Below are 22,996 nucleotides of genomic sequence, written 5' to 3'. Positions count from 1 at the left end.
TCATAGTTTCTGAAATCGTAATTATGGGCGGAGGAGGAGGGGCGACACTGCATACTCGTGACCAACCCTTTGATCACAGGGGTGGCCCCCTCCAGGCTAGCGGCTGGGGCGGGCTGGAGCGGGAAGGTGTCCCCTTCCTCATCCTGAAGCGGGCAAATAACCCAAATATATATTCCAAATACTAAATTTAAAAATTAATGTATTTATAGGCAAATAACCCAAATATAGTATTCCATAGACTAAATTTGAAGTTCACCCTATTAATAAAATCCATGAGAGAACATGAAGTGTTTTTGTAGGAATTGATTTTTTAATTAAACCAAAAATAAACAAAAAGTTATATGCATATAGTTTCAAGACACTTTCCAATCTCCTTATCCAAGAAGATAGAAGAAAATTTGGCCATTATTAGTTTGGTGTATGTAAGAAACTAACAACCAAATTTTGCAGTTTGCACTATCACTATGCAGCACTGAATGACTGAAATACCCCTGTGATACACTAGTGGAGCCACGTGTCTCCTCCGCATTAGCGGAGCACCGGCGAGATTGTGCTGCAAATCCTATATAAAGCCGAGGTAGCTCCTCCTTCAAACTCGCACCCCATTGTATAAGCATTTGCGAGCGCGTGGTGCATTTCAGTTGACCTCCGTCATCTCTAGCGTGAAGGCTGCATTCCTTACTGGAGTGCGCTTCTGCTGAGCTGTCAAGTGTGCTTCCTATTTTCGAATCTCTTTCCTCTCTCTGGAAAGCGGAAACGCATCTTCCACGGAGAGAATTTGATCTGGTTGGAGCCGGATTAAAGGATACTGGAAAGGTACGTTTGGTGTTTGCTGGAACTTCCTTTTTGTTTTGCTTTTACTTTATATGTCAATTTTGAATTTCAGCTACTTCTGTTGATCATCTTAGACCTTTTTTTCACGGAATTTTAGTGCAAATAATTATGTGTTACCTTCCATTCCATCTATGAATTATGATTCCCCGATCGTATATGCGGATCAGTACGGTAGTACGTCTGAATTGTGCTGTACGATTATATGGACGCGAGAATTCGAATTTATTTGGAGGTGATTTCATACTGTGCTTTTTCGTGTTTTTATGTTCACCGTATTTTTGATATTTTGCATCTGCCGTCTGCTCTTGGATAGCTCTGTTACAGGATACAAGTTGAAGCTCGACTATGAATTGATTATATCTGCCTGTAATTCTATCGAGTTGGTTAGGATATCTATTATGTTTTGCTTAAATGCGTTGTTTCTAGTTAGTAATTACCATTCAAATATCTCAACCTACAGAAATATGGATACACACACAATTAATTACGTTTTGGTTGTTGTTCATGCCAATCTGGTGATTGTGAGTAACTACATCGATCAAGTAGGATCTGTTAATTAAGAGTGCTGTTTTAGACTCTTGCTTTTCATTGTGTTTCGCTTCTATTTGTATAGGAACTTCCAGCTACAAACATTTTTCTTTGTTGAGTTTGTATATTGGGAGATAGAGTAGAGAAAAGGAGGACGGACTAAGCAAACCACAAGGTTATTTAAGTCGCAGTAAAAGTTGAAAGTGGGATCTAACAGATCTGTATGTCGTATGCTGGTTCAAAGATGCTAGTATTTCTTTTTCAAAATTGAAGTACTTCTTAATTCAATCTTCTTTTTGACTTGTTACACATAATTGGTATCAGTGACGTAATTCTGATAGTATTACAGAGTCTCAGAAATTCATTTGGGCTATCTGATTGATGATGTTGGAGATTGATAATTGAGTTGTGCTTGTTCTTTCTTTATGTGCAGTAAATTCTGAAGCACTCCTTAAACGCACAAAGATGACGGTTACACCCAATATCTCTGTCAACGACGGGAACCTTGTGATTCATGGGAAAACCATAATCACAGGGGTTCCTGAAAACATTGTGGTTACCCCAGGATCTGGTCTAGGACTCGTCGCCGGTGCTTTCATTGGTGCCACAGCTTCCCATAGCAAAAGTCTCCATGTCTTCCCAGTTGGTGTCTTGGAGTAAGCACTAGACTATCTGTTTCTACTAATGCTTAATCTTTGGCTTTTCTAAAGCATATTCAAACCAACTGATTAAATATGGAGTTACTTAATAAAAGAAGAGTGGCAGTTAATTATAGAAAAAAAAAACACTAGTTATTTTTCGACTCCCTTTAGGAAATTTATTAAAAACTTCATTACTATGATGGTCATCTAATTTTCCTCTGTAACAGGGATGTGCGCTTCATGTGCTTATTTCGTTTCAAGCTCTGGTGGATGACCCAGAGAATGGGAACATGTGGGAAAGATATTCCACTGGAGACTCAGTTCATGCTCATCGAGAGCAAGGACGCTAGTGAAGGTGAAGATGCCCCGACTATCTATACTGTTCTTCTGCCTATCCTTGAAGGGCCATTCCGTGCAGCACTTCAAGGCAATGACAAGAGTGAGCTGGAGATCTGCCTCGAGAGTGGTGAGTAGTTCATGACACCCAAAAGCTCTGGGATAACTATATGTGTATTGATGGCGTATGTCCTGCTGACCACATACATTCTGTTATGCCAATTTCTTCAGCCTGTTGACAATTTCATCATACAAAAGGAAATTTAAGGGTCTGTAGGATGACCATAGATTGTTATCCAAGGCAAAACCTCTAAGTTGGAAAAATCAGTTTTCCCTTTAATCAAATGCATATAATAGTTGGCTTCACTGGGTTGAAGGGGATTAACCATGAAACAAAGAGTTCGAAAGGATAGGAATGACCATGTTTATTATGTCGTTTGTTGCAGGAGACAATGCAGTTGAGACAGACCAAGGACTTCACCTAGTTTACATGCACGCTGGGCTCAATCCTTTTGAAGTCATCGATCAGGCTGTCAAGTAAGGCGTTGTTTCTCTTATGAAGTTGTATTTGCATGGTTATTCACTGATAGATTAATTTTTGTTCTTTGTGAAACAGAGCTGTTGAGAAACATATGCAAACATTTCATCACCGAGAGAAGAAAAAGGTAAGAAAAGGTTCTGATGAGTATATATAACATTTAAGGACCAATCCAAAGACATAATATCTAATTTTATGCTAATATTTTGCATAAACGCATTTTGGACTCCTTGAAGTTGCCTGCTTTCCTTGACTGGTTTGGATGGTGCACGTGGGATGCATTTTATACTGATGTCACTGCTGAGGGTGTTGAAGAAGGACTCAAGAGGTACAGTTGCTGAATTTCTTGGACCTAAATAATAAAAGTAACAAATAAAAAGTTGGGTTATCTGTATAACATTCTGAAATCATATTTCATTTTGCAGCTTGTCTAAAGGAGGTACACCACCACGCTTCCTAATCATTGATGATGGTTGGCAACAGATTGGCAACGAGGCAAAGAATGATCCAAATTGTGTTGTACAAGAAGGAGCCCAGTAAGACACCTACTAACTCAATCATGTCAATTAAATTTCAGATTCAGTTTCTCACAGAACAATCACATGGCTGTTCTCTGTCGGGTGTTATGGCTGTTCATAATATCAATATTTGATAAGATTCATTCAGTATATCATAGAACTTGCAATTGAAAAGTCAGTTAATATAACCGGATGTTTGTTATGGAATTTGATAAGATTCAAGCTGGCTTAACAAACCATGTTAGCAATTATCATCACTTTTTCGACTACAAGATTCAGTTTTAACCTAATCCGTATATGTGACTGCTTCCATTCTTAGGTTTGCGAACCGACTAACAGGAATTAAAGAGAACGCTAAGTTTAAAAAAAATGGAAAGATCGAAGAACAAGACTCAGGTCTGAAGCATGTTGTGAAAGATGCCAAGGAACAGCATAATGTCAAGTAAGTTCTTCAACTTGATCTTTCTACTGCACATATGTCGTTATGACTTGAGGATAATTATGGCTTCCTAGTGGACTAGGAAGTTTTCGTTATAACTATGAGCTGTGGACTAAATGTAAATTTTCTGTTATTTCTACTACAGATTCGTGTACGTGTGGCATGCTCTAGCGGGTTACTGGGGTGGAGTGCAGCCTGCAGGTCCCGGGATGGAACACTACGACACTGCTTTGGCATATCCTGTGCAGTCTCCTGGTGTAACAGGGAACCAACCAGACATTGTCATGGATAGTCTTGCTGTGCATGGATTGGGCCTTGTGCCTCCAAAGAAAGTGTTCAATTTCTACAATGAGCTTCATGCGTATTTGGCTTCCTGTGGAGTAGATGGAGTTAAAGTTGATGTCCAGAACATCATTGAGACTCTTGGAGCTGGCCATGGCGGCAGAGTTTCTCTCACTCGTAGCTACCATCAGGCCCTCGAAGCTTCCATTGCTCGCAACTTTGCTGATAACGGATGCATCTCTTGCATGTGCCACAACACTGACGGAATCTACAGCGCCAGACAGACTGCTGTGGTCAGAGCTTCTGACGATTACTACCCTCGTGATCCTGCTTCCCACACCATCCACATTTCTTCAGTAGCTTATAACACCGTTTTCTTAGGAGAATTTATGCAGCCTGATTGGGATATGTTTCATGTCAGTATTTCTCTTTCACCTTCTTCTTCAACACATTTATTACTTGGTAAAATAGTGCTGACTTTTTCCTGCTGGTGCAGAGCCTGCACCCTGCTGCTGACTATCATGCTGCAGCTAGAGCTATAGGAGGATGCTCAATTTATGTGAGGTGATTTTGCTATTCCTCCACTCTTAATCTTTTTCAACATTGGTTTATATTTGGTGCTGTGAAATCTCATCCTTGTTCTTTGAAACAGTGACAAGCCCGGTAACCACAACTTCGAGCTCTTGAAGAAGTTGGTTCTTCCTGACGGGTCAGTTCTTCGCGCACGGCTTCCTGGACGACCTACAATCGACTGCCTCTTTGTTGATCCAGCCAGAGACGGAACAAGGTTTGTGAGCCACGAGCTTGTCCAAATTTCTTTTTTTATCTGTCCTCTGTTTTCAGGGAGAACTAATGTCCAGTACCATGTCAGCTTGCTCAAAATCTGGAATGCAAACAAGTGTTCAGGAGTAGTTGGCGTCTTCAACTGCCAAGGTGCAGGCTGGTGCAAGATAGAGAAGAAGACACGCATCCATGATGCCTCCCCCGGCACGCTCACTGGCTCCGTTCAAGCTATAGACGTTAATAACATTGCCCAACTTGCTGGACCAGATTGGAATGGTGATGCCATTGCCTACGCGCACAGATCTGGCGAGTTAGTCCGCCTGCCTAAAGGCGCGTCCCTCCCTGTCACGCTCAAGGTTCTCGAGTATGAACTCTACCATATCTGCCCTCTCAAGGTTAGTTCTCCCTAAAGCAGATCAACTATAACATGGCTAGCAAGTAGCAAGTTAGCTCCCAAATAAAAAGTTAAACTAACCATTTTCTTCTCAAAAAGCAGAAGATCACAGCAGACATTTCCTTCGCGCCAATCGGCCTACTCGACATGTTCAACAGTGGTGGTGCTGTGGAGCAGTGCGACAACATCTCTGATAGCAGCAGCGTTACACTCAAAGTCAGGGGATGCGGCCGCTTTGGCGCCTACTCTTCTCAGAGGCCATTGAAGTGCACTGTGGGCGGCACTGAGACTGATTTCGACTATGAATCTGCCACGGGGCTGGTGAGTCTCTCCATTCCCTTGCCAGAAGAGGAAATGTACAGATGGACTATTGAGATCAAATTCTGAGACAAAGGAGTAGTCTTCTTCCTATAGGAATAAGTGCAATGTGCTTGTTGTTGTATCATTTATCCCAATAATATATATATGTATCTTTGTTCTGTAATTTCATTCACACAAAGTAAAAATAAGTACAAATCACAACACATAGGTTGTGTCTATAAACATAAGATTTCCTTTCCCACATTAAAGTTAAGCAACAGGGTATGAAGAATCCATAGCAATCCCACACAGTCCTCCTTTAGCAGCAACATCCCTCTCCATTCTGATATACCCTTCTTCTCCCCAGCTTGTTCCCCAAGAGTTCTTCACCAACCAAAACTTAGTCCCATGTTGATCTTCCCCATATCCCACTGCAGTGACCCCATGATCAAGATCAGTCCCACAGTCGCCCGTAAACACACCGCTAGAGTAGAACTGGAAGGCCATCCCGCTTGCATCGATGGAGACGGATACGGGCTGATGGGCGACAGCCTTGAGCAGGGCGCTCTCGCTGTTCGCGGGCACCTTCTCGTAGGAGGAGATCTTGGCGGCCTCGGGGGACTCCTCACTCTTGTTGCAGGTGTCGTCACTGCCGGTGTAGGGGTATGTGGACTCTGCGGCGATGCCTTTGTTTTTGATGATGAAGGAGAAGGCGTCTTCCATGTATCCTCCGCCGCAGCCTTGATCCTGGCTTGTTCTGTCGCAGTCGACGATTTCTTGCTCGGAGAGGGAGATCAGCTTGCTTGTTGATATCTGGTTGATCCCTTCTGTTGCTGCCACTGCCGAGAATGCCCAGCAGCTCCCTGAATGTTATACATGAAACCGACGTCGTTTTAACTTCCTAACATGACATACAATACACTATATGCTTGTTGGGTTTGAAGAATGATCTATCGTGGAAAATTGACACACAATCTTATGGTTTGTTATATGTTTTAAACCATTTTCAAAGTTTATGGTAAATACCAGAATTTGCCGAATAATTTTTAAGACCAATATCCCTAAATAAATTGATGAGGGTGAGTGTGACTTACCACATTGGCCTTGATCTTTAACAGGGGTGACTGCGCCTTCCTTCCGCCAATCCATAGTAGATGGCAAAGCAGTGGCATTCCCATACCTAAAGGGAGTAGCCTCGCACACCTCCGGCACTCTGAGTCCATTCCTAGCGGCTGTGAACTCCTCGTTGGTCTGGTCCGCAAACGCATTGATCCCGACCTTGTATGGCCGGGTTCCCTCTGCATTAAACGCCTCGATGAACTCCACATTTTTCTTAAATATAGCGAAGCGGGCCGCCTTTTCTTCCTCGCCCTCGTACGTGCGTCCGTACTCCAACATCCACCGCTCGTGCCTCTCCATCATCGACGGTTTTGGAAGTTGGCGGGAAGCTGAACCCCAAGTTGCCAAAAATAGGATGGCAAGAATCGAGAGTTTTGATATTGAGAGAGCCATTTTTCTTACTGTTGTGATGAATGTTGGTTTTAATGTGTATTTGAGGTTTGAAGGATACATGTATTTATACTACTAGAGCTTTTTTATGTCTCATTTTCATGTTGCATTTGCAAAACAATAGAATGATCAAATTTGAGCATATTTGCCGTGGAGATTAGGGCGATTTGGACTAACTATTTTCCGTAGACGTTTTATTACTATCTTTTTACATTATATTTATGATCATATCAGGTTAAACCATTTGTATACAAATATTTTTTGATTAATTTTGTTTGTTCCATTTAAATTCTTGGCACAGTTCAAGTTACTAATATAATGTTAACCAATTTAAGTAGTTACTCCCTTCGTTCCACAAAGTTTGTTTTAGTTTGACTCGCCACGAATTTTAAGAAATTATTTGACTTTGTATTAAATTGAAGTGTGTAGTGGAATAAGGATCCCACATTGAGGAGATTGAGAGATGTATTTAATGTCTATTTTGGAAAGATTCCAATTGAGACAAACTTTGTGGCACAGACGAAAATGGTAAAATGGCTACAAACTTTGTGGGACGGAGGGAGTATATATTAATTTTTGGTTGGGATAATACAAATTAAATCTCTCTCAAATATGTTTTCAAATTCCATACAAAATTGGTGATAAAAAGATTAAGTGAAAATCTATACAAATTTAATGTCGGATGAGATGGAAATTATTGAAAGTAACGGTATATAAAAAAGATGAATTCGATACGATTTTTAGAATGATGGATATGATGCGATGGAAATTATTGTAAGTAGCGGTATTTAAAAAGATGAATTCGATACGATTTTTTAGAATGATGGATATGAAAATATTTGCATAATGTCATAGCTCATAGCATTAGCTTATTTAGAACTCAGATATATTATATCTGAATTTTAAGCACCAACTTTTCGAAGCTTAACAGATCACTTTTAATTTTTTTTAGTATCATCTCGTTTAAAGTTTGACTTGATTTCTAAGCATTGGGCCGATGTGTGTTGAATTTGATTCGTCACTATTTGGAAAACCAGGACTAACATCTGAGCATTATTTCGTCTAAAGACCAAATTTGATTTTGGAACATGTAAAGAGCATCTTTGACGATGAAAAACAACTCACTTGGTTAGACTCTTTTTCTTTAACTAATAAATTAGGGTAAGGATGGAGCTAGAAAATTAGAGTAAGAGGGATAAAAATATTAACATGCAAATAATAAATATAAAAATATAATAAAATGTTATAACATATTATAGTGATAGGAAAAAAAAAATACAATAGAAAAAATCATTAAAGATATTTTTAATGCAATTAAGGACACTAATTTATGTTTCTAAATATACTTTCAACCTTTAAAAAAACATCCTTATTGTTATTGTCCCAACTAAATATAGAGGACTCAAATGGAAGTGTCAACCAAATAATTTATCCTTAGTTTAAGGACACAAAATTTTCTTTTATGTCCTTAAAAAAACAAGTTTTTTTTAGTGAAAATTGGGTCTTGGGGGAGGGCAAGGTCCTCCTGAGTGCAGTTGTCTTCAAAAGCAAGACAAATTTTTTAGGTCTTTTCTATTTTCTAGGATTATATTTTACTTGGGCCTTGGCCTATGGGCTAAATATAAATGTGTAATACAATAATAATTTAATTTTTTAAATCACCATATTAAAAATACGAAATCGTGCTCATAACTACATTAATTTTTCTCTTTTCTAATAGAGTAAACTTAAAATTGGTTCTTGAAAAATGATGTTCGCACATTTTTGGTCCCAAAACATCAAACATGTGTTTGGTTTATTATGTCTGTTTAAATTCATTGATTTTCTTGTTTTATTTTGGTATTTACTTAATTATGTCTAGATTTTAGAAATGCTTCCCAAAATCCCAGTTGTTCCAACTACTATATGAAACTTTGTGATACACAGTTTGTGTTTTAATTCTAGTGATTCAATACCATATGCGTACTTTTTGACTCTATAATATCTATACTGCATATCTGCAATTGAGTTTAGTGCTAAATAATTTTCCATTAGCCAAACACATTCGTGAACTTAGGGCATCCACAATGGGGCGGACTAGCCCCGCCCTAAGCATTTTATTTATTTTTTGAATATTTAAATACTACAACAATTGGAGAAAACAACTTCATTCCATAGAAAGTTCAAATTTTACATACAAATAAATAAACTACAAATCTTCAATGGCCGAAACGCTTCCAAACTTCTTCAATCATGTCGCCCATGAGCGTCGCGTGGTCTTGTTGGCTGCGCATTGAAGTCTGTCTCTGTAGAACCTCATCGAAGCCCATCGGTAATCCTCGAGCGACAGGCGGGGTCGTCGTGCTGGAGCTAGATCCGGCTTCATCATCCACCCAATCGGTGACATGTCCAACTACTTGTTCGACTAGCATGTTATGCATGATGATGCACGCATACATGACGTCGGCGATGACTTCCTTGAACTAGAAACGCGCCGGACCTTTCACGATGCCCACCGCGATTGGAGCACCCCAAAAGCCCGCTCCACATCCTTCCGCGCAGACTCCTGCTTTGCCGCAAACAAGACTCTCTTGTCTCCAATTGGGCAGCTGATCATCTTCACAAAAACAGGCCACCTTGGGTATATGCCATCGGCCAAGTAGTACCCCATATGATATCTGCGGCCGTTGGCAGTGAACTAGACGGCCGGGCCGCGACCCCTACACTGATCGGCGAAGAAGGTGGACGAGTTGAGGACGTTGATGTCGTTGTTCAGACCCGGCTACACCGAAGTAGGCATGCCAGATCCAGAGGCGGTGGTCAGCGACGGCTTCCAGGATCATCGTCGGGTGGCTGCCCTTGTAGCCACTAGTAAATTGGCCTCTCCACGCCGTCGGGCAGTTGTTCCACTGCCAGTGCATATAGTCGATGCTCCCTAGCATCCCAGGGAAGCCGTGAACCGTCTCGTGCATCCTCATCAGGCTCTGGCACTTATCAGCAGGTCGGGCGTCGCAAATATATGTCGCAAAAAGCCTCCACAACTCCCTTACAAAAATTCTTTAGACAACTGCGGCCAGTTGTATCCCCGATGTGAAGGTACTCGTCGAACATATCCGTTGTGGTGCCGTAGGCCAACTGCCGAATCGCAACCGTGCACTTCTGCAACGGCGTAAGTCCGGGTCTACCGATGCCGTCTTCACGATACTGGAAGTATTCATCACGTCCTTCCAACGTGTGCACAATGTGAAGAAAAAGATCTCGGCTCATTCTAAAACGGCGGTGAAAAAAGGTGGGGCCCCACCGTGGTTGCTCGACAAAATAGTCTGCGAACAGCCGTTCGTGAGCTACGTCGTGTTCGCGGGGGACAAACGTTCGACATCGAATCGAACGAGGGACCCGCGCCACCGCCGCCACCGCCGCCGCCGCTGCGGCCAAGCATTCCACTGCGGCTTCATTAACGCAATCGAACAAGGCTCGAGTCAAGGCCCGTCTGCAGCCATCCGATGTACTCAAATCGTAGTCGTCGGGATTCATATTTGAGGAGATGAGAGAGAATAATTGAAGAGATGTGAAATTGGAGTGTTTGAAATGGTAGAGAATTGTGGTGTTTAACTAAGAAAAAATTTTGGAAAAAAATAAAATAAAATAAAAAAAGAAAATGCGTGAGCATCGTCCGCCGCATCGTCCGCGATGCCACAGTGGCGGACGATGCGACGGACGATGAGCATCGTCCGCGCTTCGTCCACGGACGATGGTTAAGCCATTGTCTGCGAAGACACAGTGACGAACGATGCGACGGACGTCCGCCCTATAGCGTGAGTATGATTTCAAGAGTTAAATCATTTTAATAAATAAGATTTTAAGATCTTGGTAATGGGTACTGATACCTATGTTTCGAGAGTGAGTTAGTTTTCCCCTTGTTTTGAACTTAAAATATTTGGAGAGTTTATCATTAGGAATTAAGCAAGATTTAATCAAAACTCTATTATCTCTTTGTCTCCAAACAGCCGATCTCGGCTATCTTTCTTTGTCCCTCTTTCTCTATCCTTTGTTTGTTATTTCTTAGTATAAGTTAATAGAGATTTTTTAACAAATTTGAGAATGGAGAATTTAGAAGAATTTTTTAATGTGTTCAATTGACAGGTTTGTCAAAATCGAATATGTATATAATGGAAATTTATTATTTATATTCTATACGTGTAAAAAGCGATTCATCACCAACACAATGTTTCACTCACAAAAGATAACTTTTATTATATCACAGGGAACTAGAAAAGGTAATTGGCAACGGATAGTTTTTCCCATATGGCATGATATAACACTACAAATTCTAGATTCCCTTTCTACATTTACTAATATACAACTAAAAATAAAATACAAAAATGAACTTGAATAGCATACATTTTGTCGCATTTAATAAGTGGCAAACTTACAAAATTGAATTAAATACAGTACAATTTTCTTATAAGGAAAGACTATAATATTGCAAAATTAAAAGTTGAAAGTCAGTAAGCAAGTGTCCCATTCACACTACAATATTCCGACCAAAGTCACACTGCCACTATAATTAATTTTGACCAACTTCCATATTTCTTTGACTGTCACACTAATGACTAATTATGCATAATATTTAAAATAAAAATATGCAAAAAATCAAATTACTCCCACTTAGTACTACATTTTGAGTGTGAAACAAAAAAACAAGCTCACTTCTTAGCTGCGGCGGCTGGCTTCGGCTCCTCCTCCTTAGCCGGTGGCGGTGGCGCCGTGTCGACTCCGGCTTCAATGCAGCTGCGACAGCGCTTCTCGACCCAGCCCTCATCGTTGCCTTGGCCGCCACAGAGGCGAGCGATGATCCCTGCAATAACTCCAATTAGTGTGATGACAGCTAACACCACCACCAGTGTCTCGATTGAGCGGTGAGTCGAGTGCCCGGGCTCGTCCGCCACCGTGGCCGGGGGAGGCCCCACTAGCTGCGGAAGAGGGTTGCCTACACCCATTGTGTTAGCATGTATATTAATATATGGTGACATGTTTCAAGAAAGCAAAGGTAAAAGGTGTGTATGAGAGAGAAAGGGAGAGAGAGGTGTGAACTTTAGGACAAAGAATATATGAATGTGAATAGAGTTGATTACAAATAACTTTTTTTATAATTTTAGTTTGATAATAATACTACTATATGATATCTATTTTATTTACTTTTTGGCTTTTGGCGGAAGAAGTCCTCGAGTCCCATTCCAATATATTTGATATATCATTCACAAAAAGATACCGATTTTTTTTCGGGTGTGAGTTTCAAAAAAATATACAAGTAAATTATTAAATTATTTTAGGATTTCTCTTCCCAATTTGTCCTTATTAATGTCACATGTTTTCTGTTCCAATCTTACATTGGGTGACACAGCACTATACTCTGAAGAGCGTAACACACATACGTATGCGTGTGTGTGTGTGTGAACTGTGAAGTTATGAACGTTGGGCTTTTCTTTTTTTTAAAGTTTTACAGGGTATTTTGGTAAATATGCAGCAGATAAGATTTTAGCAGTTAGATTATGTTGTGTTGCTATAATGTCAGAAACTGATAATGGTACCATAATATACCAAATTATAAAACTTATTTTTCCGGTCTAAATTCTGTTGTGGATTGCTCGTGAAAGGAACGACAAGTTGAAATCAAGAACACAAAAGGAATTATGTGTTTTGACCTTAGCCTACGTCCACGGAAACATGATACTGAATTACGTGTTTACTTCTATCATGAAATACTTATGTTTCGACAAACATATAGCGATATTACTATCATTTGATCTCAACAACTTCCTGCCTTACACCGAAGCCTTTCATTATCCCTTCCTTAGCTGCCTCTATGGGTGCTATATATTCGGCTTCAGTAGTTGACAAGGCTACCACTGATTGGAGATTAGACTTCTATGAAACAACATTTCCATAAAGATTGAAGATGTATCCACTTTGAGACTTCTTATTGTCTCTGTTCCAGGCATAGGCCGAATCACAATATCCTTGCAAGGCATCTTCTCCATGACGATCCTTGCTCTTGAATTTAAGACCATACCCAGCTGATCCTTTCAAGCATCTAATGATCTATTTAAGAGCAGTTCAATGCTCTCTGCCATAATTAGCCATGTATCGGCTCTCCACACTGATCGCTTGAGGCACATCTGGTCTGGTACATATCATGGTATACATTATACTGCTAACGATGTTTGCATAAGGGATTGCACTCATCTCCTTAACCTCGTGATCGATTTTCGGCTTTTGATCATTGCTCAACTTGAAATGTCTCGCAAGAGGAATTGACACTGTCTTTGAATGTATCTGAAATCTTGTTAAGACCTTGTTGATGTAGTCAGTCTATCTATAATATCTTCAAGGCCCTTTCTTTTATGTTCCTAATGATATCCATGCCAAGAATCCTCCTTGCATCCTCCAAACCATTCATCTTAACTCATCTTTTGCCAACTACTTCTTCTTTGTTTGCACCTGCCACCAACATATCATCTACACAAAGCAATAAGTAGGCTGCAGTGATAGACTATGGAATGCAGACTATGACTCTGTGCGTGTTTAGTTTGTCAACTGGCTAGGAGGAAACCTAGACCTAGTTGTGTCGTTTGGTCTGTGTCTATCTTCCATATCAAAAACCTCAACCCACTTCTACTGGCTAGTATAGCGGAGTAAAGGATTGATCCCACATAGATGGATGTAGGCGATACACTTAAGATGACATTCTGGGAGGGATTGGTTAGCTGCCACGCTTTTGGGGTTGAGTTTTACCTAGGCGTAAAATAAAATGAGACTCTACCTATCCTGACCAGTAAGTAACTAAATGCTTCATGTAGCGGGATATGTACGTGAGGGTGAAGGCTAGTCTACTAGTGCGCATGTGAAAAGTGAAAACTTACCCTAAATAGATAGACAAAAGCAAAAAGGAATAATAGACTCACTGGCTAACTGTTACTTGAACATGCAGAAAAAGCTGAAAAAGCAAAAGACAAAACAGAAAAAGCAACTAAAGCAAAAAAGTGGTCCCTAGGCTGACTGCGACGTTCTATTCTTTACCAAGCAAACGAGAAAAATGATCAGAAAACTCAACTTCCATGGATGAATGCTTTAGGTCGGAATCAAACAACTCAGATCTACTCCCTCCGTCCCAAGATATTAGACTCACTTCTTTTGGGCATAAAAATTTAGGAGATGTTGTTTAGTTGTGTAAGTGGAGCTGGTAGTAAAGTAAATTTTTACCATAAATAGAAATGAATCAAATATGTTGGGACGCCCCAAAGTGGTATACGAGTCTAATATCTTGGGATGGAGGGAGTAACACCAAAATCATTGACTCTAAACTTAGATGTAGGAAGAATTCAAACAAATGCAACCAAGCAGAAATCAGCACACGTGCACTCAGATAAGCATGCAAGGTGGCGGAAAAACTCAAACTATGCATTTTAAGAAGAAACAACCGATTAGAAACTTGAAGAAAACACTAGATCTAGCTTAACTAAGTTGGACCAAAACAACTCACAATTAATTGGAATTGAGCCTGCTTCAATGTAATTAATTGAGGCCTTGCCCTCTCATCGCTTGACCTCACCGATGCACGCCACGTGGCTACTCTACTTGGATCACCAACATCAACCGTCTGATGTAGGGTTGTGCTTTATGTGTGTTAAGTGTTGCTGCCCTGTTTCACTTCACTCATTCTATTCTCTCTCTCACTCTTCCTCTTGACGAAGATGTGCTCTTCCTTCTCTCTTCTTTCTCTCTCTACATCTATGGCGGTTACTGCTGGTCTTCTTCTCCGATCTTCTGTTTCCTCCGATGAATCCCTGGTTCGGTTTCCTTCTGAGATTTGGTGTGTTGGTGTGAGTTGTGAGAGATTCGGTGTGAGAATTGGGAGATCTATGAGATTTGTGTACTTCCTTGTGTTGAGATAGTTGGAGCTGGTGTTGGTCGGTGAGGCAGTGGTCTCTGATCCAAAGTTTCGACGGTTCTCCTTTGGTGACTCTTGGTTGAAGCGTGTGGGGAGGTTCTTAGCCTGGTGTAGTCGCTGTTGTGACCTGAGCCACATCCTGACTTACGTGACCTTAGTCAAATCTTTTCTGGTTTAGATTCTTAGGGATCTTGTGTTGATTACTAATGTCTTTACTTAGTGTGCAGGTGAACAATCGGATGAAGCTTGAGGTTCAGTCTAAGTGGAAGACTGATTAGTAGCTAAGGTTTCCGACTTGTTTAGATTGTACTATGTAATCTTGTAATCTCTTTTGTATTACGGCTTGTTCCTCTGAGATTAGTCATCTCAATACGTAGTGTATAAAAGAGGTTTCGGTAATTAGTGAATCTATGGTGGTTTGATTCCTACAGTTTGGAACTTTGTCCCAGCTCGTAGAGACTCTTCTTCAAGAGACAAATCATTTGCTCATCTCCCTCAACCATAAAACCTTCGGGCTTCATCATGTATATAGTTTCTTTCAAGTCTCCATACAAGAAGATTGTTTTCATATCTAGTTGTTGCAATTCTCAATCACGATGTGCAACCAAAACTAGCAGAACTGTGATGGATGTGTGCTTGACCTCCACATGTGAATAAATCTCATTAAAATCTATCCATACTTCTTGTGTGAAGCTCTTAACCACTAATCTGGCTTTGTACTTGATTGTTTCAACATCTCCCACCTCTATTTTATTCTTTGAAATCCACTTGAAACTAACCAACTTCTAACCCTTAATATTCCTCACCAAAACCCATGTGCCATTTTTATGTAATGACATAATTTCTTCCTTCATTACCACGAGCCACGTCTCCCTTTCCTTACCCTTCATAAGTCATGCAATATAAAATTTGTAATAAAAATATCTATTGCAAAATTTTAATTGTCGAATAAATCTTTCATTAAAGTGTTTATTATTTTAGTTATATACATAAATCGACTTTGGTGATATTAAAAATCAATAAAATAAGAAAAAAGTTATCCTTTTATATGGAGTATTTTAGAATAAGTAAAACTTATATCCTTTCGTATAAACTTTTAGAACATATAAAAATTTGACACAATTATATTTTGTGTTAAAAAATTTAACATAATTATTTAGATTTAAAATAATAAATAGAACAAAAGAAGGAATAGAGAGAAAATGCGGGAGAGATATTGGAAACAACTTTTCTGTACATAAATAGAGATTCACTTGTCCACTTTATAAGAGCATCCACAGTATTAGGCGAGCGACCGGCTAGCCGATACCCCGCGCTAGCCGGTCCGCTCGCCGAACTATTGCAATCGGCGAGAATATCGGTGAGCGCTCGCCGATCCGCTCGCCGCCATTGTAGGCTGGCGATCGGCCAGCGCAATTTTTTTTTATTTTTATTAAATTTTTGAAACACTATATAAACGCGATTTTCACGTCATTTTCATTCGCACCACTTGTTTTAACGAGTTTTCTCTCTCTCTTAATTTCTGTACAAGAACAATAACGCGAAATGGATCACAACAACGAGTCTACTCCAGCGACGAGCGGGACTCAAACTCCCACGATACCCGCAGGGGCGGGATGGGGGCAGATGGCGGCGGGTACTACAACATGTACCCTTGGCAGCAGATGATGCCGCATGGCGGCGGGCAGGGGCTACCGGGCATGCAACCCGGTATGCAGATGATGCCCGGTTGGGGAGCCGGGATGCAGATGATGCCACGATGATGCCGGGGTGGCAGGCGGGGGTGCAGCCGGTGCAGCCCGTGACGCGGGGGGGGGAGGCAATGTCTATCGCCCCACTCTTGATTTTTTTACTGCGTCTTCCCACACATCGACCCCAGTGGAGACGCAATTCACTGGAGATGACACTTTCTCCATAGAGGATTTGTTACCGGGCGTTCGATTCGGAGACACTCCCATTCAGACAGAGGGAGTAGGTCAGGGGCGGGGGCAGGGTCAGGGCGCACCGAAGAAGAAGAAGAAGAAGAAGAAGGGGAAAAGGTGGTAGGCGAGTCGTCGCAGCCGGCTGATGACGACGGTGCACGGAGGAAGTGGACGGAAGATGAGAACGTCGCGCTGGTCAAGGCTTGGGTGTCTGTTTGTGACGATCCCCTCGTTTCGAACAATCAGAGGATCGTCAACATGTGGGCTAAGATTGCAGCAGCCTACCGGAGGAATTGCCCGCATGGGAAGGCATACACCGGGGAGGAGTGCCAGAAGGGGTGGGAGCGAATCAGGGCTACGGTCTCCCGATTTGCGGGCTTGTACACCAACGCTCCTCCGCATGAAGACCAGTGGCCAGACTGACGAGGACTGCAGGAGGATAGCGGAGAAAGCCTTCCCCGTGTAGGGGCTGTATAAGGAATTCACCTACTGGAACTGCTATCTGGTGCTGATGGATTCCGAGAAGTTCCGGGCGGGTGTCGATGCTGGCTGGCCGAAGAAGCAGCGGCTGAACTATACCGGTGATTACAGCGGCAGCAGCGGCGGTTCCCACGACCTCCCCGAGGATGTTCCAGAGGAGTCGTCCCCTCCATCCTTCGCTCGCCGCACTCGCCCGATTGGTCAGAGGAGGGCGCAACGGGCAGCGAGGGGAGTCGCCCAGGGGTCCCAGGAGGTCCAGTCGGCATCCCCCCGTTGGCAAGTCGGCAGCCGAGCTCGCCTTCTACGCGCGTCAACAAACGCGCAAACAGATGCACAAGATCTTCTACGAATGGAAGGAGACAACTGACCCCGAGGAGAAGAAGTTTCTTCACTCAATGCTCGAGAGTATGCGGGTCGATTTGGATACCTTCGCGGCACAGTTGGGGGGATCAGGTGCGGGCTCAGATGTCGGGGGTGCAGCCGGTGGCAGCGGGGATGGCGGCGAGGACGGCGACGAAGAGTAGAGTGGGGCGGTGGCTCGTGTGTGGAAGCCCAGATTTTTTTTTATTATGTTATTTTTTTATTTTTAGTTAATGTACTTTTTTTTATTTAAATAAAATTAACGAATTTTTCCCGTATATGTGTCGTAAATTTAATTCCGTATTTTGTGTTTAATTCCGTAAATTTAGTTGTTTTTTAATAGTGCTGATGATGTGGCTAGCCTATTGCTTGTCTAGTTGCTTGTCCTGATGATGTGACAGGAGGAATTTTAATGTTGGATGATGTGGCAGGAGGAGAAACAGTTACCATTGTGAATGCTCTAATGGTGTATTAGGAAATATAGCAGACAATGTATTAGGTAATCCTTTCCGGTTTTCAATTTTACTTTTAAATAAAAATCTCACAGTTCACTAACTCATTTGACTCGTATTTAATTTAAAATTTAAATATAAAAACATGATTTACAAAATACTAACGTTTCAATTATTTTTCTTTATAAGGTGAGTACTTATTATACTCCCTCCGCCTCACCACAAGTGATCAACTTTCCATTTTGAATTGTCCCATCACAAGTGATCAATTTCCCTTTTTAACAAAAAATAAAACTTTAACTCTCTCTTATTTTAATCATTTTCTCTTACTTTATTTTCTCCACTCTAATCCAATATATATCATTTTCTTAATTTCTGTGCCCAAAAAAATTCCATCACTTGTGGTGGGACGGAAGGAGTATTCCATTAACAGTACTTTAACAATTGTTTTCCATCTCTTTTATTTTACCAATTTTGTATTGAATCTCGTATCGTCCACTACCAAGACTATTTTTATGTGGACGAAAGTAGTACTCCACAGTCTTCTAACTAAAATAATAAGAGAATAGAAAAAAATGGTATTTGATGATTTTTTTTATTTTCTAAATGTTTATGGTGATATTTTTTAAATTTCAAGTATCTAAAATGAACTCTTTTTAGGGATTAAATTGGAAGTTCACTTTATGGAGATATTTTCTTATTAGTCTTAAAAAGTATGAATTTATTAATTTTGAAATAATTAAACAACACATTACATCTATACATAATTTTATTTACAACTTATATCATTAAACTACACTACTAATGATGTAGAATCCACTCTCCACTTGAAAACAAAGAAAACTTTTGGGATAGAGGAAATAACTATGATTTCTGTTTTTTTAGTTACACAATCAAAGATGTTTTTGGAAATATTAATATTAAATTTATGTGGATAAAAATAATGCATAAACAACTGAATCAATAGTCAATACACATTTCTTTCGCAACAGCTTTTGGTAGTGCCCTAGAGACAGGAAAAATAGTTCAACCCACCTCTTTTGATGACCATTTCAACAAAATATTACAATAGCCTTGAATGTTGAGGACGATCTGATCTGGTCCATTCTCCTATTTAGCTGCGGTGTAGTTCTAAATCACCTTCACCTATTGCTTTTTCAGGTCGAATCAGGGGAGAATTTCAAGCTTGACAAATACGTCTTTCGCGATTGTGGAGAAGGGGATAGAAAAAAGGGTCTGGTGATAGTGTAAGCAGTGAGCACCAGACTCAATATTATATCCCCTTTCTCTCTCCATGGAAGAATGAAAAAGAAAGGAAGTCTTATTTGTCAGGCTTGTTATTCTCCTTTGATGTCGTGAGAGGGCAAGAGGTGGTGATTAGATACCTCCACGGCTGAGTTTGAGAATGGAACAGATTCTGATCGATGGGAGAAAGGAATATGATTTATAGTATGTTTTGTTGTTGAATTATGAATATCTGATTCATTGGAGTTTAGGTTTAATATTTAAGTTTCTATCTTTAGGACTTTGGTATACATGTTATGCTTCTTTGATCAGGGTTGATTGAATTAAGAATCTTTTAGTTAGCACTAGATTTTGTTGAAGATGGGTATTATTATTATATCTATATGTGGCAATTGCAACTCCTCAGTTGTATTTTATTCCCTTTTTCCATGATTTAAGGGAATTCTATGTAAAATTAGTATCTCAGTGCTTCTCTTCATAACAGGATAGGATTCAGTGGTTTGGACCTGACCACAGCTGTCCGAACCATCATTTCAGTTTATGGGGTTTCTGAAGCAAAATATATAGCCTCATCTATCATCATCATTAAAGCATCATCTGATCATATGCTGAGGCATGAAACAAAAAAATCAGCAATACACTCTTCATCAAAATTTAAAATTGATCTGCAGCCATGAGTTTTGCTTCAAGATGTTACAGAGCATGTTTTTTATAGGGGAAATTAAGTGAAAGCAGAGTTGAAAGTGCATACTTTTTTTTGTTGAGGCATGTTTACTTTTCGAGATTATTGAAAATCCATGGATGGAGATATTATTTCGATTTTATGTGAAAGAAAATTGTAGGAATAGTAGTAGTATTAAAAATCCACCTGCCACATCAGATTTAGGCCAGCCGCAAAAAAAAGTATTCAAAATATACTACATTTACGGAATTAAAATTACGATTAAATTACGGAATTAAATTTACGAGACATATACGGGAAAATTCATTAATTGCATTTAAAAAGGTACATAGATAAAAAAAATTACATTTAAAAAGGTACATAATAAAGAAAAAAAACTATCGCCGTGCAATCCTCCGTGCCCACAACTCTTCAATTATATCCTTTTGGAGTTGAATATGAGCATCCACTTGGCGCATGTTGGCAAATTCCTTGAGGCGACCGGCTTCATCGAGAGGTACCCCACGTCGTACACTAGGGGTGGCCGTTCCGTGGCTTGGACCGGCTTCATCGTCATTGGCCCAACTAGTCAGTTGTACGCCTTCGTCTTCGACGATCATGTTGTGCAGGATAATGCAGGCGTACATTATCTGGGAAACGCATCCGACATCCCACAAACGCGTTGGACCCTTAATTGCCGCCCATCGAGACCGGAGCACACCAAATGCGCGCTCCACGTCCTTGCGCGCCGACTCCTGTCGTTCCGCAAAGTAGGCCTTCCTTTCATCACTTGTTTGCCTGATCGTCTTCACAAAGACCGGCCACCGAGGGTATATCCCATCCGCCAAGTAGTAGCCCATATCATGCCGGTTGCCGTTGGCCACAAATGAGACGGCTGGACCGACGCCCTGGCACTTCTCGTTGAAGAGGGGAGACGAGTTCAGGACGTTGAGGTCGTTGTTCGACCCGGCTACCCCAAAATACACATGCCAGATCCACAGCCGGTAATCAGCTACGGCCTCGAGGATCAACGTGGGATTCTTTGACTTGTAGCCGGTCGTGTAGGCCCCCTTCCAGGCAGTCGGACAGTTCTTCCACTCCCAATGCATACAATCTATGCTGCCTAACATCCCGGGGAACCCATGCTTCTCCCCGTGCATCTGCATCAAATTCTGACAATCTTCGGGAGTAGGGCTTCGAAGGTACTGCTCACCGAAAACGTTTATCACGCCCCCACAGAAATTCTTCAGACATTCCAGGGCTGTCGACTCACCGATGTGGAGGTACTCATCCCACATGTCTGCCGCGCCTCCGTAGGCCAACTGCCTGATTGCCGCCGTGCACTTTTGAATAGGGGTGTGGCCGGGTCTGCCAGCCGCATCGTGCCTGAAGCGGAAACACAGATATTGACGCTCTAATGCCCCAACGATGCGCATAAACAACTCCCTGCGCATTCTAAAACGCCGCCGGAACATGTTGGCGGGAAACCGCGGGTTCTCTGAAAAGTAGTCGTCGTACAGCCGCTGATGTGCAGCTACGTGATCCCGATCAATCACTGCTCGGCGGTGGACAACTCGTGGAGGGCGAGGTATCGCCTGCTGTTCCACCCTACGCATGTACCGCTCCATCTCGCGGTTCATGTAGGCATTCATAGCCTCGTTCATCCTCCGTTCGTACTCCTCAGCATCCCCACCACTACCACCACTACCACCACCGCTACCACCCGCGTTACTCATCGCTCGATGATGCTCTTGTACAGAAAGTTAGAGAGAGAAAAACTCGTTAAAACAAGTGGTGCAAATGAAAATGAAACGAAAATCGCGTTTATATAGGTTTGTAAAAAGCCGATCGGCCAGCGCGAAGAATCGGCTAGCCGGTCGCTAGCCGACCATTGGAGATGCTCTAATAGCATTGGAGATGCTCTAAATACTGCAACAAATAGGTGTACAATTATGACCTTATAAAATTTATATTTTTGTCCGATGAAGTTATCCTATTGAGGGCGAGTGTCCACAATAATTTGCCCAACTCCAAGGCCACAAATTTTTGTCCACGGAAAAAAAAAAAAAAACCTTGTCAACCCCGATAGTGGATAAGCCACCGCCAAAAATCACATTATTTTATCAATTATTGGTATATTTTAATTCAATTAGAATAAAAATGATCGGACTATAATAATTAGGAAAAAACGCATAATTTAATAAAAAAAATTAAAACCAAATCTTCATTGTATTATAGATATGGAAAAATTATACAACGAAAATTTTATAAAAACACTAAAAAATATAGATAGTGAAAATTAGGGTGCAAAATGTGTGTGAGGTGAAAATGTGTAAAATGTAGTGTATTTATATAAAAAATCAAAAAAAATAAAACAAATAAAAAAATAAAAAGCTTTTCCGGCGCCGCGGCTGCCGGTGCCATGCAATAGGGAGCCACGGGCAGAGCCGCGGACCTATCCCCCGTCGTGTCCCCAACAACTAGTCGGCCCACGCCCGTCCACACCCCCCGCCCCGCCGTGGCCCAGCCGTGTCCTCGGGCGGGAGCCGCGGTTCCTTATTGTGGACACTCTTACAACTAGGCCTGTCAAATTGGGTACCCGCGGATACCCGATCCGGAAATTCCCAAAATTCAATACCTGATACCCGGCCCGAATTTCATTTCGGGTACCCAAATACCCGACTCGGGTATCAGTCCCGAAAAATCGGGTATCCAGTCCCAATTGTGATTTTGATTTTTTTTTTTTTTTAAATTAACTACAAACTTTTAGAATTTATTTAATATTATTTAATTCAAATTTAATACAAAGTTGAAGTACTAATATCCAAGTAAAAATAACTACAA

General features: G+C 41.1%; 3 protein-coding genes and 2 long non-coding RNA genes across 5 annotated transcripts; 3 read left to right on the top strand and 2 right to left on the bottom strand.

Annotated features, from left to right (window-relative positions):
- The first annotated feature begins 591 nt into the window (after positions 1-591).
- On the top strand, positions 592-5,777 carry LOC125186934 (probable galactinol--sucrose galactosyltransferase 2). Its single transcript, XM_048083422.1, has 13 exons — positions 592-816; positions 1,796-2,018; positions 2,231-2,469; positions 2,786-2,876; positions 2,956-3,004; positions 3,114-3,205; positions 3,303-3,413; positions 3,715-3,837; positions 3,980-4,532; positions 4,613-4,680; positions 4,769-4,903; positions 4,988-5,294; positions 5,396-5,777. The coding sequence occupies exons 2-13, from the start codon at positions 1,828-1,830 to the stop codon at positions 5,678-5,680; spliced, it is 2,244 nt and encodes a 747-aa protein (XP_047939379.1). The 5' UTR covers positions 592-816; positions 1,796-1,827; the 3' UTR covers positions 5,681-5,777.
- An 86-nt stretch (positions 5,778-5,863) lies between these two features.
- LOC125186935 (senescence-specific cysteine protease SAG39-like) lies at positions 5,864-7,144 on the bottom strand. The gene is made up of 2 exons (XM_048083423.1): positions 6,688-7,144; positions 5,864-6,456 (listed from the first exon to the last, which is right to left on the bottom strand). Exons 1-2 carry the CDS (start codon positions 7,103-7,105, stop codon positions 5,864-5,866), a joined length of 1,011 nt encoding a protein of 336 aa, XP_047939380.1. The 5' UTR covers positions 7,106-7,144.
- Positions 7,145-10,075: 2,931 nt separating this feature from the next.
- Positions 10,076-10,615, bottom strand: LOC125189526. The gene has a single exon (XM_048086798.1). It carries the CDS (start codon positions 10,613-10,615, stop codon positions 10,076-10,078), a length of 540 nt encoding a protein of 179 aa, XP_047942755.1.
- A 4,191-nt stretch (positions 10,616-14,806) lies between these two features.
- On the top strand, positions 14,807-15,462 carry LOC125186408. The gene is made up of 2 exons (XR_007170433.1): positions 14,807-14,931; positions 15,037-15,462. It is a non-coding gene; the product is annotated as an uncharacterized LOC125186408 (long non-coding RNA).
- Positions 15,463-19,258: 3,796 nt separating this feature from the next.
- On the top strand, positions 19,259-20,239 carry LOC125191064. The gene is made up of 2 exons (XR_007171026.1): positions 19,259-19,695; positions 19,976-20,239. It is a non-coding gene; the product is annotated as an uncharacterized LOC125191064 (long non-coding RNA).
- Positions 20,240-22,996: the final 2,757 nt, after the last annotated feature.

This window comes from Salvia hispanica, chromosome 5 (assembly GCF_023119035.1).
Source record: "Salvia hispanica cultivar TCC Black 2014 chromosome 5, UniMelb_Shisp_WGS_1.0, whole genome shotgun sequence".
Lineage (NCBI taxonomy): Eukaryota > Viridiplantae > Streptophyta > Magnoliopsida > Lamiales > Lamiaceae > Salvia > Salvia hispanica.
This window is presented reverse-complemented; position numbering and strand designations above follow the sequence as displayed.